This window comes from Marmota flaviventris, chromosome 9 (assembly GCF_047511675.1).
Source record: "Marmota flaviventris isolate mMarFla1 chromosome 9, mMarFla1.hap1, whole genome shotgun sequence".
NCBI lineage: Eukaryota > Metazoa > Chordata > Mammalia > Rodentia > Sciuridae > Marmota > Marmota flaviventris.
The window spans coordinates 60,180,938-60,197,535 of NC_092506.1; the positions used below are offsets into that span (position 1 = coordinate 60,180,938).

The window sequence follows — 16,598 nt, forward strand, 5'->3', positions numbered from 1 at the left end:
TAAAAGAGTCCTGAGGCTCCTGGGTGATCAAAGGGTAGCTGCTGGGAGAACAAGAAAAGTAAAAAGAAACACCACAGACAAATCATAGTTTTGCCCCTAACTAGTCATATTTGTGACCTTGGAAAAGTTACTTAATCAGTATCATCAGCTATATACTATAATATCCATCTTTACAAGATTTATGTAACAATCCAATGAGATACTGTATATAATGTGTTGAGAAGAATGCCTGGCATGTACTAAGCACTCAATAACTGGCAGCTATTAGTACTATTCCAAGACTAATGTGAATATATGCAAAGTGTCTATCGTGCTTTATAACAAGTGCACAACAGACGTAAGAGGAGTTGTCTATAGACTCTGCCCCCAAAAGGCTAAAACCTCACTTAACTGGCCAGAACAACCTGAAGGCAGACTCACTTCCAGCCCATTCCTTATGCTCTCAGGTAAGAAAAAACCAATACTCCCCTCCTGACCTTGGCATAGCATGGCCACTGAGCTGCAGCTTCCGGAAGGTCTCCTCATACTGAGGCAGTTCCACATATGTAATCAGCCACTGTACCACCTCATCCACGGTCCAATTGTATACTGTGGAAAGAGAAAAGTAAATTATGATTCCAAAATGTCAAACATTGCTTGTACTTATTGTTATGATCATATGTGACCATAACATTTAACACGTTTCTGAGTTTAACATCTCTCTTGCCCATAACATTCTAAATATGAAAGGAGTACACACTGTATGAGTCTCTTTATATGAAACCCTGAAAAGACATATGTATAGTGATAGAAAGCAGATCAATGGTTGGCTGGAGCCAGGACCTAACTGGGAAAGAACATAATGCAATGTTCTGAGATGACAGAAATATTCTGTATCTTAGGCTGAGGTTGTGGCTCAGTGGTAGAGACTTGCCTAGCATGTGTAAGGCACTGGGTTCATTCTCAGCACCACATATAAATAAAGTCCACTGACAACTTAAAAAAAAGACAGAGAGAGAAATATTCTGTATCTTGAAGTGATGATGATTTCACAAATGATAACATCCATCAAATTCATCAAACTATTTAAAATAGGTATATCTTCTTAAATGTAAGTTATATCTCAATAAAGTTTATTTTAAAATGTTTTTTAAATTATAAATGTGACAAGGTTTAGAACCACCCATCCATTCATCCATCATTCAATTATCCAACTAAGTGTTCATAAAGGGATTACTTGGAGCCAAGCCTACAAAAAGTTAGTTCCCATTCCAGTGGAAGAGATCAAAAACTAAACAGCATCAGTGAAGCATAGATTCTGATAAGAAATAGACAACAAGCACAGAGGAGAAAGGAAATAACTGACCAGGGGTTAGGCTCAGGGAAAATGATAAATTGCAACTTAAAAGATAATAAATTAGTAAGAAGCCTGGTGCACTGGCACATGCCTGTAATCCCAAGGACTGAGGAGGCTGTTGCAGGAGGCTCACAAATTGAAAGCCAGCCTCAGCAACCTAACAAAGCCCTAAGCAACTTAGAAAGAACATGTCTCAAAATAAAATATAAAAGGGCTGGGGGTGTTGCTCAGTGATTAAGTGCTCTTGGGTTCAATACCTGTGCCAAAAAATAAAATAGTAAGAGCTCATCTGAAACATTTCATGAATATCAGGAAAGAATGCACTTGATACAGAATGAAGGCAGGTGCAAAGAAAAATGTGAAATTTAATGTATCTAAATTATGGAACGTAGTAGCAGAAGGAAATTGAAAACATGTCATGAAGTGTCTTGACTGCCATGCTAAGAAAGCTAAGCCTGTTTCAGATTGCTCTGGCCTGCTAAGAGAGATCCAACCCTACGTAGGAAGAAAAGTATAAACCTCTCTACTCCTATCTTTTATGCATTTTTTATAAAACATGTTAGGCACTTTGTATCTATTCTCTTATTCAATGATGCTATTCAGGGCTGTGCTGTTCAAGTAATAACTAGTAGCCACAAGTGCTGACTTGAATATAAACTTACTAAACTTGGATAAAATTAAAAATTCAGTTCCTCAACAGCACTAGCCACCCTTCAAATGCCTAATAGCTAGAAGTGACTAGTGGCTACCATGTTGAACAACACAGAATATATATAATTTCCATTATTTAAAAAAAAAAGCTCTATTGAATAGCACAGGTCAAGATAATTTACTATTAGAATGTTTCAATTTTATATTTTTATTTTGAAGATAATCTTAAATTAAAAAACAAAAATATAGTTTGGATTATCTATATATGTAAGAGTACAGGCTTTCAACTTCATTAACCACATAGCATTTGTGTTCATAATTGTGTTAAAGCAAAATAGCTAGAAGATATTTGCCTGGAATTTTATTACATATGTGCTTTAAATCAATTATCAATATGCTTCAAATTTAGGTTTGTAACACAAAATAACCTAGAGACAAAAACCGATATTTTTATATAAAATATATTTTCTTAACTATAATTCAAATTTTCAAGATAAATGTTCCACTACTCAATATAAATTGCCAAGAACTGTACCCAGAGAGATTGTCATAACATCACATGATCACCTAATATGATTGATCTATTTGATAGGTCATAATAAATATGGGTCATTTTTACAACCAAGCATCCACTTCTCCTGTTGGTGGCAATAGTACTCTGAATTTGAATTAGGAAAATCACCACTTGCTCTCAGGTAATATGATTCAGGCAAAGCTAAATCAACTGGTAGGCATAAAGAATATAAACCACGTGGGGCTGGAGTTGTGGCTCAGCAGTACAGTGCCCATCTAGCACGTGCGAGGCTCTGGGTTCGATTCTCAGCACCACATAAAAAATAAATAAACAAAATAAAGGCATTGTGTCCACCTACAACTAAAAAATATTTTAAAGGGCTGGGGATGTGGCTCAAGTGGTAGCACGCTTGCCTGGCATGCGTGCAGCCCGGGTTCGATCCTCAGCACCACATACAAACAAAGATGTTGTGTCCGCCGAAAACTAAAAAATAAATATTAAAATTCTCTCTCTCTCTCTCTCTCTCTCTCTCTCAAAAAAAATTTAAAAAAGAATATAAGCCATGTTAAGTCAATTAATGTAATATAGTCCATCCTCTTGTCCAGAGCGCTCAATTCAGAAATGAGCACTTAACCCAACTTGAAGTTGAAGAAACTAAAAACTAGGATTTTTATTTGGCCCATAGGGAATAGATTTGCTTTTCTACCCTACTGACATCTTGTATGAAATGATCCCAAACTATAATATTGATAATAATAATATTAATATACAGCATCACTTATCATGGTACTATTCTAAGCACCTCAGATATATTAACTCATTAATCTTTACCATCACCATTCTCATTTTATCCTCATTTTAAAGATGATAAAACTGAGACACAGAAAGATTATATAACTTTCCCGAAGTTATACAACTAAGAATTGGTAAAGCCAAGATTTAGTCTCAGGTAGACTGGCTCCACAAATGGTGTTCTAAGCTATTACGATCTATCTATATCTATCCATCTATCTCTCCTCCCTGATGCTGCTGAAAGCCTTCATTGAGAGGCAAAGCTGAACCAAGAGGTGAATCCAGATGACATCATCCAAACCCTAAGTCAGAACAGTCCTATTTATAATATTTCAATTTGGGGACAATAAGTAAATTTTCCCCTTTTGCTTATATCAGATTGAGAGGATTTTTTTGTCATAATAGAAGCCAATTCTAACTGAAATAAATATTGATCATTTGCAACATGGCAAACCACATCTTCATTATACCTGGAGATAACAGCTAATTGTCCCTTAATATAATGTTGCAATTTTTTAATGGATAATTATAAAAATTATTCTTTTAAAATAATTTTGATATTTGTGTGGTATTTAGACATAAAGAAAACAAATTTAACTCTCTACTTTGTCAAAAGTCAATTACTATGTAAAGGAACTGAAGTGGAATTAATACACAGGGAATACATTCAAATGAAGTCAAATGAGATCATGATATTTTATACACATCAAAGTTTGCAGTAGCTGAAATGGTGAAAAATAGTGGGAGGAATGAGTCATCAGGTGGCACCTAATAATACAGACAATGATGAACTAAAGAGTCTGGGAGCAACTGAAAGTTTGGCATGTACAGTTGCTGCAAAAAGGTACCATTTCATTAAATTTAGAGCTTATTTTTACTTAAAAGTATAAATCTGTTTTATTTATATTTGTTACAAATTTAATACAGCAACTTAAACTTCATTATGTTTTTATATATTTAAATAACCAAACAAAAATAATTTAAGTCAGCACTGCTAATATAAATTGTTTTCCCCATAAGAAATATGTACATTTCTCAAATTTGAAAACCACTGCTGTGAGCACTAAAAAGCCAAAAAAATTTTTAGAGGCAGAATAATATGGTGAGATTCATCACTCTCCTCTTGTAGGATCCACATCTTTACCAAAAACTATCTTTTGTCAGATGTTGTCTAGTTTCCCTTTAATGGTCCGGAAACATTGAAGGCTTATGAACCACAGTCTATTCATTTTTGCTTATTCACTATTTCTAATATAAAAGCTTAATACACAGGGGCATCAATAAGAATTTACTCAAAAATAACTAACCTAAATGAGGAGTTCCAGAAATGTTCTAACTGTGGGCCTCCAAACAACATCTCTAAAAATATTCAGTTCATGTAGATGGGTAACTTCTGAAATGTTTGTCAAAAAAACAGACATTCCTCATACAGGCATGCCTTATATCTTAGGTTGCTTCGGTCAACCTAAGCTCACATAATCTACAAAAGTTGGAAAATTTGGACCAGTCACTTCATTCTCCTATTTTTGTCACAGAGAAGTTCGGTACATGATACAAAACAGCCAGCCAGGAAGACATCATGCATGAAACAAAGTTAAAAGCAAAATGTCCTCAGGAAGATGCTGGAGCTCAGGAGGAAAGTTCTGATGCTGATTGACTTTGAAGATAGATTAGATTACATGCAGAGGCACAGGAGGTGAGACAAGAAAGGTGGTAGGGGAAGGAAATAAGGCAGGTATGGTATGCTCAATGACTGCATCCTAGAAGACAATAGACTGGAGGCTTAGGCAAAGGGTGTTCAGTCACTACTTGGCTAAATTCCTAGTTCCCACACTAGATTTACATTGGAAGGAAAAGAGAAACTATTTCTAAGAGATATGGTCAAATCCCAGGATATGGGAAAAGAAGGATGATAGAGTTGGGATTACTTTGAGGAAAGAAGAACGCACTGTTATTCCTAAAAATAAAATTGTATCTTCACACATTACAAATATGACCATTTACTATGGTCTAGAGTGTCAGGTAATATAGGCAGACAAGAGTGACACACATATAAAAGGCAGACAAGTGCTAGCTTGTAAAGTACAGAGAACAGCACACTCCCACCAATGCTGCCAATGGAGTTCGGCTGCATCCAGCACAAAGAGGCCTCTCTGTTTGGCATGTAGAGTAGAAAAAAAAAAGGACATTTTTTTGTTGCTAGAAAGGCCTAAGGCTAGCGGTGCTTCAAGGGCCTTTTGTCTCCTGGGAGGATGCCTTAATACAAGCCTAGACATAGACTCTCAACATGTAGAAACTACTCTATCAGCACCCTACACAACAGGAGTCATTTTAGACCAGAGCTTCTCATCCTCTACACCAATGAATTAATCTTTGTTGTGGGAGCAGTCTATGCATTATTTCAGGATATTTAACATATTCCTGGCATACACCCCCTAAATGCCAGTAACATACTACCATTGGGACAATCACAAATATTGCTCCAAATATTGCTGAATGTCCTATGGGAGGCAAAATACCCCCAGCTGAGAACCAATGCTCTAAACATTGCATTGAAAGAAAAGGTCTCTAAGGGGGTCACTATACTTCAGTGAGGATGGACTCTAACTAACCAGTCCCTATATAGCTAAGCTATTAGAGAAAATGATAATGACTTCAGCATGTCAGATCAAACCTCAAGGCAGTTTTTGTTAATTTATTCTTAGTTCTATACATCATTCTGTTACCTAGGCAGCAAAAAACCCTACCTAAGTAGGGTTTGGCAGCATGGTGTCATCCACCCAAGTGCACCATAGTCTGAGCCATGATGAGCTGTATCCTGTATAACATCTGTATCTCAGATACCAACTATGAGTCCCAACATGATCTCGCTTAATAGTCCAATTGAGACATCAGGACCTCTTGTCTCAGATTCAAGTACCTAAAAGGTAAAAGTCTTGATCTGCCTTCTCATTCAAAAAGAAAAACAGGGAAAAAATCCATGGGCAAAAATGAGGGAAAAGGCAACAGCAAGTGCAGAAAGCTCATTATCAATAAGAGGCTATAGAGTTTGGCAAGGAGGGTTTACAGGAAAGTACAGGTAGACTCTAGATGACTCACATGTCCAAATCCTAGGAGGACATTCAAGCAAGAAACAATATCGTAAAGTTATAAGTCTCCTGGAGCCTGCCATGTGGCCCCAGACTACATTTCAGGCAAGATGAGGAACAATGCTACACAGACCCAAAGAAAGCCAATCTCTGAAATTTCCATGATGAACAGTCCTTCAAAAGAGAGGTACAAGGTTGGGCATAGAGACTCACACCTATAATCCCAGAAGTTCAGGAGGCTGAGACAGGAGGATCACGAGTTCAAAGCCAGCCTCAGCAATGGTGAGGTGCTAAGCAATTCAATGAGACCCTGTTTCTAAATAAAATATAAAAAGGAATGGGGTTGTGGCTCAGTAGTTGAGTGCCCCTGAGTTCAGTCCCCAGTACAAAAAAAAAAAAAAAAGAGGTGTAGGATAGGGAAGTAGCTCAGTAGTAGATTAAACCCTTGCCTAGCATGCATGAGGCCCTAAATTAATCCCCAGTACTAAAACAGAACGAGAGAGAGAGAGAGAGAAAGAGAAAGAGAGAGAGAGAGAGAGAGAGAGAGAAAGAAATGCATGATGCCAGACTCAGACTCAGTGGTGCACACACCTGTAATCCCAGCTACTCAGGAGGCTTATGCAGGAGGATTGCAAGTTCAAGGCCAACCTGGGCAACTTAGTGAGACACTGTCTCAAAATAAGAAATAAAAATGATTGGGAATATAGTTCTGTGGTACAATTGTCCAGGGTCCAATCCCAGGTGGGAACAAAAAGAGAAATGCACAAGGTGACTAACCATGTGGTATCCAATCTTATTAATGTTATAATCTATCTATAAAAAGAACTCTGAACACAAGCTGTCATATATGTATATCTGCTTATAATTAGATTCATGTACTAACAGAAACATTGTAAAATATACCTAAAATTAAAGAATGAGATAAAAATAAAATAAACACAAACTCTAGAATATTCTTCAAATTAACTTATGATGGCAATATGTGGGTTCTGGATAACCTATATTGTACATTCTGTTAGTATTTCTATTTTCTCACTAACAGTACCACTCACTCCCCCACAGACTTCTTATGGAGGTAAAGGAAGGAGTATAAAAATATTAAAAAGCATTTATCTTATGCACATCAGCAGAGAGCCCCAAAAATTGATCAATTAACTTCTCCAATAGTAAAGCTATATTCTGGCCTCCATGATATGTTTCATAGGTAGAAAGGAGTCTTTTCCATTTGAGAAAGATTTTTATGTAAAATGAATAAAAAACTTGCTTTATTCTGAGGTAACAAAAAAATAAAGTTATTAAAGATTGCCAAATCCCTAGGCACTTCAGAACACTGAATTTTTATTATAGAATATATTAGGAAGAGCATTGAATTCAAGGCTGGAAGATCTTTTTTTTTTTAATTTTTACAATAGAATGAATTTGACACATTGTACACAAACAGAGCACAGCTTCTCATTCCTCTGGCTGTACATGGTGCAGGGTCACTCCAGTAGTGTAATCATACATGTATATAGGGTAATAACGTCAGTCTCATTCTACCACCCTTCCCACTCTACACAAACCAAAGTGAGGCTGAAGATCTTGATTTCTATCCTGCCATAGACCAACTTAGGCAAATCACTTAACCATTATGAACTTTAATTTCCCTTTATATAAAATAGTCATCCCGTCATTCAACAAATATTTATTTTATGTTAATTCCATAGTAGGCATTGGGAAAAAAGCAATGATCAAGGAAAGACTACTACCCGCGTGTAGCTTACAATCTAGCAATACCTATCTCCCAGAGTTGTTGAATAATGAGTTCATGAAAATGAGTTTGAAGATGCCTAGGATTTAATATAAATTCAGTAGTTAATTATTTTTTCATATTGCATTCATTTGAAAAGGGGTGGATGTTAAGGATTGGTCAGAATCTTTGTAAACAAGAGATGCACGTCTACCAGAGGAAGAAACATGAGCAAAGACACAGAACTATAAAGTGTGGATCATATGCAGAGAACACTGACTCCAGTTTGGGACAAGTATAGGAATGAGGAGAATTGGGTATTGCTGAGGCCAAATGATAAGGGTCCTTGAAAGCAGGTGGTCTCAAACTGCAAAATAATTTGCCCATTGGGAGAAAAAACATTTATTAAGCACCTACTACTTGCTTGGTACCACTCTAGAAGCTAGAGACAGAACACACTGTCCAAAACAGAGTCACAGATCTCATGGTGCTTATGTTCTGGGGGAGAAAAGCAAGGTAAAACATTATGAATAAATAATATGTCAGGTGGTGGAAGTACAATGAAGAAAAATTAAGCAGCAAGAGGTAAAATTAGAAAATGGAATGAATTTAGGTATAAAATGAATTTAAGCAGAAAATGAAATGAAGTCATAAGCTATGTGGATACCTTGGGTAATGACACAGCAGTAGAAAAAAAAAAGTATTACTCTCTAGCACCTGTGCTACAGTGATACCTACAGGTATGTTCCAAGGCAGACACCAGACCTTAGCAAATCCTTTCACTTCCAGGTAAAGAATAAGCAATGAGAAAGGGGCTCCTGAATCATAATCTCTTTCCGGTAATAGACTTGTGGTGCCTCCTGATGAAGCCCTCAGTTACTTCTGTGACTTCAAAACCACATTCCAAGAGAACCAAGTCTGACAAGAAGGTTGCTAGTACTTTTCTGGGGGGTCTCCTTCATATAATTATTGGTTAATTAGTTGGTCCTTTGGTAATCCTTTGGTCAGCAATTGGATCACCTATTGTTTTTTTTTTTAATATTCATCCTTTAGTTTTAGGTGGACACAATATCTTTAGTTTACATTTACGTGTACTGAGGATCAAACCCGGTGCCTCAAGCATGCTAAGCAAGTGCTCTACCACTGAGCCACAACCCCAGCCCCTGGTCACCTACTCTAACATGGCATAGCAGTTAAGAATATGAACTTTGGAGATATGTACAATATGCTATATTCATTATTTAATATAATGTATCTTTATATTCATGATTTTTTAATTTTTTGTTTTTTATTTGTTTTAATTAGTTATACATGACAGTAGAATGCATTTATGCACTTTGATATATCATATATAGATGGGATATAATTTCTCATTTTTCTGAGTATACAGGTTGTAGAATCATCAGTATTAAGCCCTGAACTCTCACTGCAAAAATAATCGGGGCCTTGGGCCAAGACCTCACATGATAGACCCACTAGGCTACTTGGCAATAACCAGGTCTCTCAAGGCCCACCAGTCCACGCTATTAAAGACCAAGTAGCAACTAGACTAGGAGAAAGATTAAAGAGAGATTGGCAACATGGCTACAGAGCAGTAAAAATCCTACTAGGAGGGTTGTGGCTGTGGCTCAGTGGCAGAGTCCTTGCCTAGCATGTGTGAGGCACTGGGTTCCATCCTTAGCACTGCATACAAAAATCAGCAAATAAAATAAAGGCATGTTGTCCATCTACAACTACAAAAAATTTAAAAATTGAAACCTACAAGAAGCTTTGGAACATTGAACGGCTGAAACAACTGTAAGACCACATGATGATAGAGCCAAGTTGACAAACTCTTGTCTCCTGATTCTTACCCTGGGCTAGGCCCTGTGCTATGTGTTAGGAAATGGAATCATATAAGACACTGGCCTCAAACAGAATGATAGGGAAACAGTCAGGAAACAAGACCATTGCAATTAGTGCACTAAGTGTTACAATGAGATAAGCATAAGAAATTATAGTAACGTAGAATACGCCTAATTTAGCCTATGGTTTTCAAGAAAGATTTCCCAAAGAAAGGGATACTTCAATTGAGTCTTAATTGTCAAATAAAAAAGGAAGAACAGAGGGAATAGCATATATATTAAAGCACCAAGAGATGAAAAAGAATAATGTATCCTAGGAATAGATGATAAATTAGTGCAAATACAAAGGAGATGTAGTAAGGAATGGTAGAAAATAATAAGAAATAAGCATGAGCCTGGTATGCTAAACTCATCTAGCACAAAGCCTGGTATACAGAAGGTACTCTATATTTTTTTAATCTTTTTGATTGCTTTGGTACTGGAGATTTAATCCAAGGGTGCTTCACCACTCAGCTAACCTTTTTTACTTTTTTTTATTTTGAGACAGGCTCTTGGTAAGTTGCTTAGGGCCTAAGTTACTGAGGCTAGCCTCAAACCTGCAATCCTCTTGCCTCAGCCTCCTAAGTCACTGGTATTATAGGTGTGCACCATACCTCATTTTTTTGTTTGTTTGTTTGATTGGTTAGCTGGTTTGGTTTGGTTTGGTTTAACATAGGACTGTTTACACAAATTGTTGGAGAGAAACAATATCTTTTAGGGCCTATACTAGAATTGGGTAAGGAATGGCAGAGGACTACAGCATTAAAATATAAAGAAACCCTCAGAATACAGAAAGAAATAAAATTTTTATTTATACATACATATTGATACTCTTTTCCAAGTGAAGTAATTACTTTTGAGTTTATGGATGGACATTTGATTTCAATGTATTGGTTAATATCTCATAGGTAGACGTACATGAAAAAATCATTGACATTTTCTATAATTTATCAACATTTATTGTGCTTTCAGTACCTTATTTTGTTGAATCTCAAATGAGACACCAGTTGTAATCTAAGCTTATCATTCCTTCTACACACATCAAGTGTTACCCCACCAATACAAGAGCCAATATTTATTCTCTCCAAAAAATATGATTATTATATATGATTACACAGGAATTTGCTTGTAACATTTTAAGTACTATATTTATCAGGGTTCTATTTAAGGATGCCATTTAAGAATATTATTCCCACCCAGAAATTTGGTGTCATAGCATGTTTGCTTCATTATCAACAGAAGAAAAAGGGTTGGGGGTTGGGGATTGTAATTCAATGCTAGATAATGCACTTAGCATGCTTGAGGTCCTGGGTTCAATCCCTAGAACAACAACAACAAAAAGAAGCAGAAATCTAATCGGGTATTATTTTAGAAAGATCATTCTGGAACCAATTAAAGGCGATACTGCAGTACAGCTAGGTTAAGTCAAGAACAGTACAAAGTATAATAGTCCAAGCAAAAGATGATTAAGCTGTAACTTCTGCTTCAAGCCAAGATGAAATAACAGGAATGAAATTTATCCTTTCTCTTGAAACAACACATTCCCCACATAACTTTCCCCCACCAAAACGAACAAACAAACAACATATGTGTAACATTGGTCTTCAAGACACTGGATACCAGCTTATAATGGACAGTGATATTTTAGAAGTAGAAAGCAAACAAAACAATTCATACAAATATCCCAGCTTATAGCTTTGAGAGAATTTCCAGACATGGTACAAGGAGGGGAAACTAAGGCTGGGGTGGGGGGTGGAATCCTCCTGCCTCAGCCTCCCAAACCACTGGGATTACAGGCATGTACCACCACACCCAGCAGAAGAAAATCTTTGCAAAATATATGTAGTTACCTTCAGTATCAGAGAGGGATTGCATACCTACCTACACACATCCTCCAGTATACTTTAAATCATCTCTAGACTACATATAATATCAAATATGATGTAAATGCTATGTAAATAGTTGTTATATTGCTTAAAGAATAATGACAAGAAAAAATGTGTACATGTTCAATGCAGATACATCAATCTAGGCCTCACTACATAATAGATGAACAAGACACAATACTCAATGAGTGCTGGAGAGAGACTGAAGATCTGTGAAATGGTGGGAGGGTATGGCAGGGTGTGCCAACACATCAGTTAATTTGCACGTGTTCTATGTAGTATTCCATTTGCAGCAAATTAAAGATTTTTGTTTTGAATTTTCTGGAAATTTTTTCAAATATTTTCAATTCAAAGTTGGTTGAATCTGTGGATGTGGAACCTGCTGACTATATCTGATAAAGGACTTATGTCTAGAATATATAAACAACTCTCAAAACTCTATTTAAAAATAAACCAATAAAAAGATGAAAGGTTAACAGATATTCCACCAAAGAAAATAAATAAATGGCAACTTATATACATGAAAACATGCCCAATATCATTAATCATTAGGCAAATATAAAATAAAACCATAAAGAAATATTACTACACTACAGCTAAAATTTAAAAGACAGTCATACTCAGTGTTGGCAAGTATATGGAAGAACTAAAAATCTCATACTTTACAGGTGGTAACATAAAACAGTGCAACTACTTTGGAAAACAGTTTGATAGTTTCTTAAAGATATTCCTATTATATAACCTAGTCATTCCACTCCTAGGTATTTACCTGAGTGAAAAGAAAATATTTACAAGTGTACCCTTTTCCCCACATCCTCGCCAGCACTTGTTACTGTTTGACTTCATAATAGCTGCCATTCTTACTGGAGTGAGATGGTATCTTAGAGTGGTTTTAATTTGCATTTCTCTGATTGCTAGAGATGGTGAGCATTTTTTCGTGTATTTGTTGATTGATTGTATGTCCTCCTCTGAGAAGTGTCTGTTCAGATCCTTGGCCCATTTGTTGATTGGGTTATTTGTTTTCTTGTTGTTTAATTTTTTTAGTTCTTTGTATACTCTGGAGATTAGAGCTCTATCTGAAGTGTGAGGGGTAAATATTTGTTCCCAGGATGTAGGCTCCCTATTTACCTCTCTTATTGTTTCTCTTGCTGAGAAAAAACTTTTTAGTTTGAGTATGTCCCATTTGTTGATTCTTGATTTTAACTCTTGTGCTATAGGTGTCCTATAACTGCAAATTGGTTCAGCCAATTTGGAAAGCAGTATGGAGATTCCTTGGAAAGCTGGGAATGGAACCACCAATTTGAACTATCTATTCCCCTTCTCGGACTATACCCAAAAGACCTAAAAAGAGCATAAAACAGGGACACAGCTACATCAATGTTCATAGCAGCACAATTCACAATAGCTAGACTGTGGAACCAACCCAGATACCCTTCAATAGATGAATGGATAAAAAAAAAATGTGGCATTTATACACAATGGAATATTACTCAGCATTAAAAAATAACAAAATCATGGCATTTGTAGGGAAATGAATGGCATTAGAGTAGATTATGCTAAGTGAAGCTAGCCAATCCCTAAAAAACAAATGCAGAATGTCTTCTTTGATATAAGGGTGAGGGCGACTCAAAACAGAGCAGGGAGGAAGAGCATGAGAAGAAGATTACCATTAAATAGGGATGAGAGGTGCGTGGGAATGGGAGAGAGAAGGGGAATTACATGGAAGATGGTAGGAGACCCTCATTGTTATGCAAAATTACATATAAGATGGTGTGAGGGGGAAGAAAAATGAGAGAGAGAGAAATGTGTCATAGTAGATTGGGTAGAAAGAGGGGAGGGGAGGGGAGGGGGATAGGAAGGGCAGCACAATACAATAGACACTAGTATGGCCCTATGTATAAACGTGGCTGTATAACCAATGTGATCCTGCAATCTGTACATGTGGAAAAATAAGATAAAGATTACATATCCCATTTGAATCAAATGTATGATATGTCAAGATCATTATAATGTTTTGAGCAACTAATAAAATAATTTTAAAAAAAGAAAGCATAGTAAATGGAAATGAAGGGGAAATAAAATGGTTTTTGTTTGTTTGCTTATTTTGCTTTACCTCTCTCTGTAAAACTCCAAATTTGATTTTATTATACAGTATTAATTTACTATAAATAAGCTGACATTCTATTTATGTCTCTTCCTCTGCCTCATGGACAGGCACACACTCATAGTTTAATTGAATTACTTAATGCTATGATTTTAACACTAAGCTCTGAAAATATATCTCTCTCTTCAGCTATATGATTACCATTGTCTGACGATTCAGCACTATGTTCAAACTTCATGTTCTTTCCAACTCAATTAAAATAAAACAGTGAGAAAGAAAAAAAAAAGAAAGTGAATGTTCACACAAGCTTTATTTGTAAGCAGTAAAAATTGGAAACAGCTCAAAAGTCTACCAACATGTGAATGGGAAAATCAATTGTATTATATCTCTACAATAAATCAACACTCTGCAATAAAAAAGGAATCAACTACCATACTTATAAAATATGAATGTATCTCAAAATAATTATGTTGAGTGAAAGATGTTGGATTTTACTTATTTACTTGTTTGTTTGTTTATTTTTGGCACCAAGGATTGAACCTATAGGCACTTAACCACTGAGCCACATCCCCAGCCCTTTTTATGTTTTATTTTGAGACAGAGTCCCACTAAGTTGAGGATAGTCAGGAACTTGCAATCCTTCTGCCTTGGCCTCTCTAGCTACTAGGATTAGAGAGGCATGCAACACCATGCCTGGCTAGATGCTAGATTTTTAAGAATATATATTATATAATTTTATTTATATAATGCTGGGAGCCATTAGCCAAGTAGGTATGACAATTTCCTTGCCAGCGTACCCCATGTTGCTGACATGTTGCAGCAACATTGAATGTAGGTGACCTTGCTCAAGGACCAAGGCAGATTAGGGTGTTCCCGGTTTTAAGATAATCGTGTTTAGGGCGTTCCCAGTTTAGGTTCCAGGTTTAAGGTTTAAGATTATTCCTGCTGGGAATAGGGCGTATCCTGCTGCCTGAGTTCCCCTTGAGTTCTCACGTGATTCAGACAGTATTTTTTGGAGATAGAAGCCCAGAGAACGTGGATTTGGGCAGAGAACGTGGATTTGGGCAGAGAACGTGGATTTCCCCAGAACGTGATTGTAGACGGCTGGTGTGAGTTCGGGAATAAAGAGTTGCTGTTTGAATCTACAAGCTGTGTGGTGGCTCGTGATTGTGTGCCCAGCCAGACTGAGGCATTTGGTGTCCCGTGCGGGGAACTTCTGAAGCTTGGAGGTAAGTGAAATTGCTCGCCCCTGAGGAAGAGCGAAAGAATGGGTGACCAATTCAAAAAACAATGTGTTATCGTTTTGATTTATTTTGTTTTTATTTCAAGTTGCCTGTTCCTAGAACTTTCTCAGGCAAACTGGGGGAAATGGTTGACTCAAGGTTTGAAGTTGTTCGCCTCCGAGGAAGAAAAATTGTTAGAGGAAAGAGGCACCCCAGTAAGACCAAGAGCAGTTAGGACACATGTTGATACAATACAAAAATGTAGCCCATGGCTTTTTAAAGACGAGTTATTAAGTATATCAATGGGACCATCATGGTATCCTGTAGAAGGATTTTTCTTTAAGAAAAAGATGGCTAGTTCTGTTTACTACATTTATCTAAGATCTTGGTTTTTACAGATATCTGATTAATTTACAATGCTAAAGTGTTAAAATATCAACCACTAAATATGAAATCAAGTACTCTTTACTTATTAAGTTCCATAAGGTAATATATTTAAACATTATGTGTGTTTTCATAAATTGGTAAATGGAAAAATGTTTAATATTGCTTTGTGTCTGTGTCTTTGCTAAAACAAGTTTACTAAGTGTTAAGATTCTATCATGTGTAATTTATATACAAAGAGTAGAAAAATTTTCAGTTGGGTTTCAATTATAGTATAGTATCATAAAAAACATGAAAGTCTTTCATCTTATTAAAGTGGAGTAATTTGTCTAAATCAGAAATTTTATAAGAGTTGTTTCAAAATGTGAATTTATAAAAAGGGTTAACGGTTAAAAAAGAGAAAAAGATTCAAGATATGGAAGTATATTTTAATATAAAAGGTTAAAGGAAAAAGAAATGTTTCTAGATGAGTGATAATCTGTGTGGTAAAGTAAAAAGTTGTAAAATGCCATTTAAAAAGATTTTGAGGAAACTAGACTTACTTTAAAAGCTTGAGAAAGGAAAAAAGAAGAAAAAGGTATTTGTACATGGCAGATTGAGACAAAGCTTCTCAATAGAGTTTAAAAAAAAAAGCCTTTGGTTGAAGGGCAGCCATGTAAACTAACATTAAAGAGATTTAAACAGAATCTAAGCCTCGTTTAAAAGAGTGAAGTTGTAGGTGGTGAAAAAGTACATTTAAAAGTACAGTGTAGATGATAATTGGAAGGCTTTAAAAGGTTAAATTGAAGGTGGTTAAAATGCCTTCATGATGGAGGAAAGAAGCTTAGTTAATCTTAAAGGCATTGCTTAAAAAATGGGAAGATAATAGGATAAAAGATATTTAGATAGATTAAAAATTTGAAGTGAAAAACTTTAAAGACAGAAGTATAGAAAGTTAAAAAAAAAAGATAAACAAGATGTAGAAAGATTAAAAAATGTAGGAAGACAAGAATTTTAAACCCACAAAA

At 35.9% G+C, this 16,598-nt stretch overlaps 1 protein-coding gene across 3 annotated transcripts in view; it reads right to left on the reverse strand.

Annotated features, from left to right (window-relative positions):
* Stim1 (stromal interaction molecule 1) overlaps positions 1–16,598 on the reverse strand; it is a 215,694-nt gene that overhangs the window by 45,281 nt on the left and 153,815 nt on the right. For all 3 annotated transcript variants that reach the window (XM_034636606.2, XM_027942482.2, XM_071616436.1), the window contains exon 4: positions 477–588. In XM_034636606.2, coding sequence (XP_034492497.1) covers positions 477–588 — 112 coding nt within the window. The remainder of the gene's footprint in view (positions 1–476; positions 589–16,598) is intronic.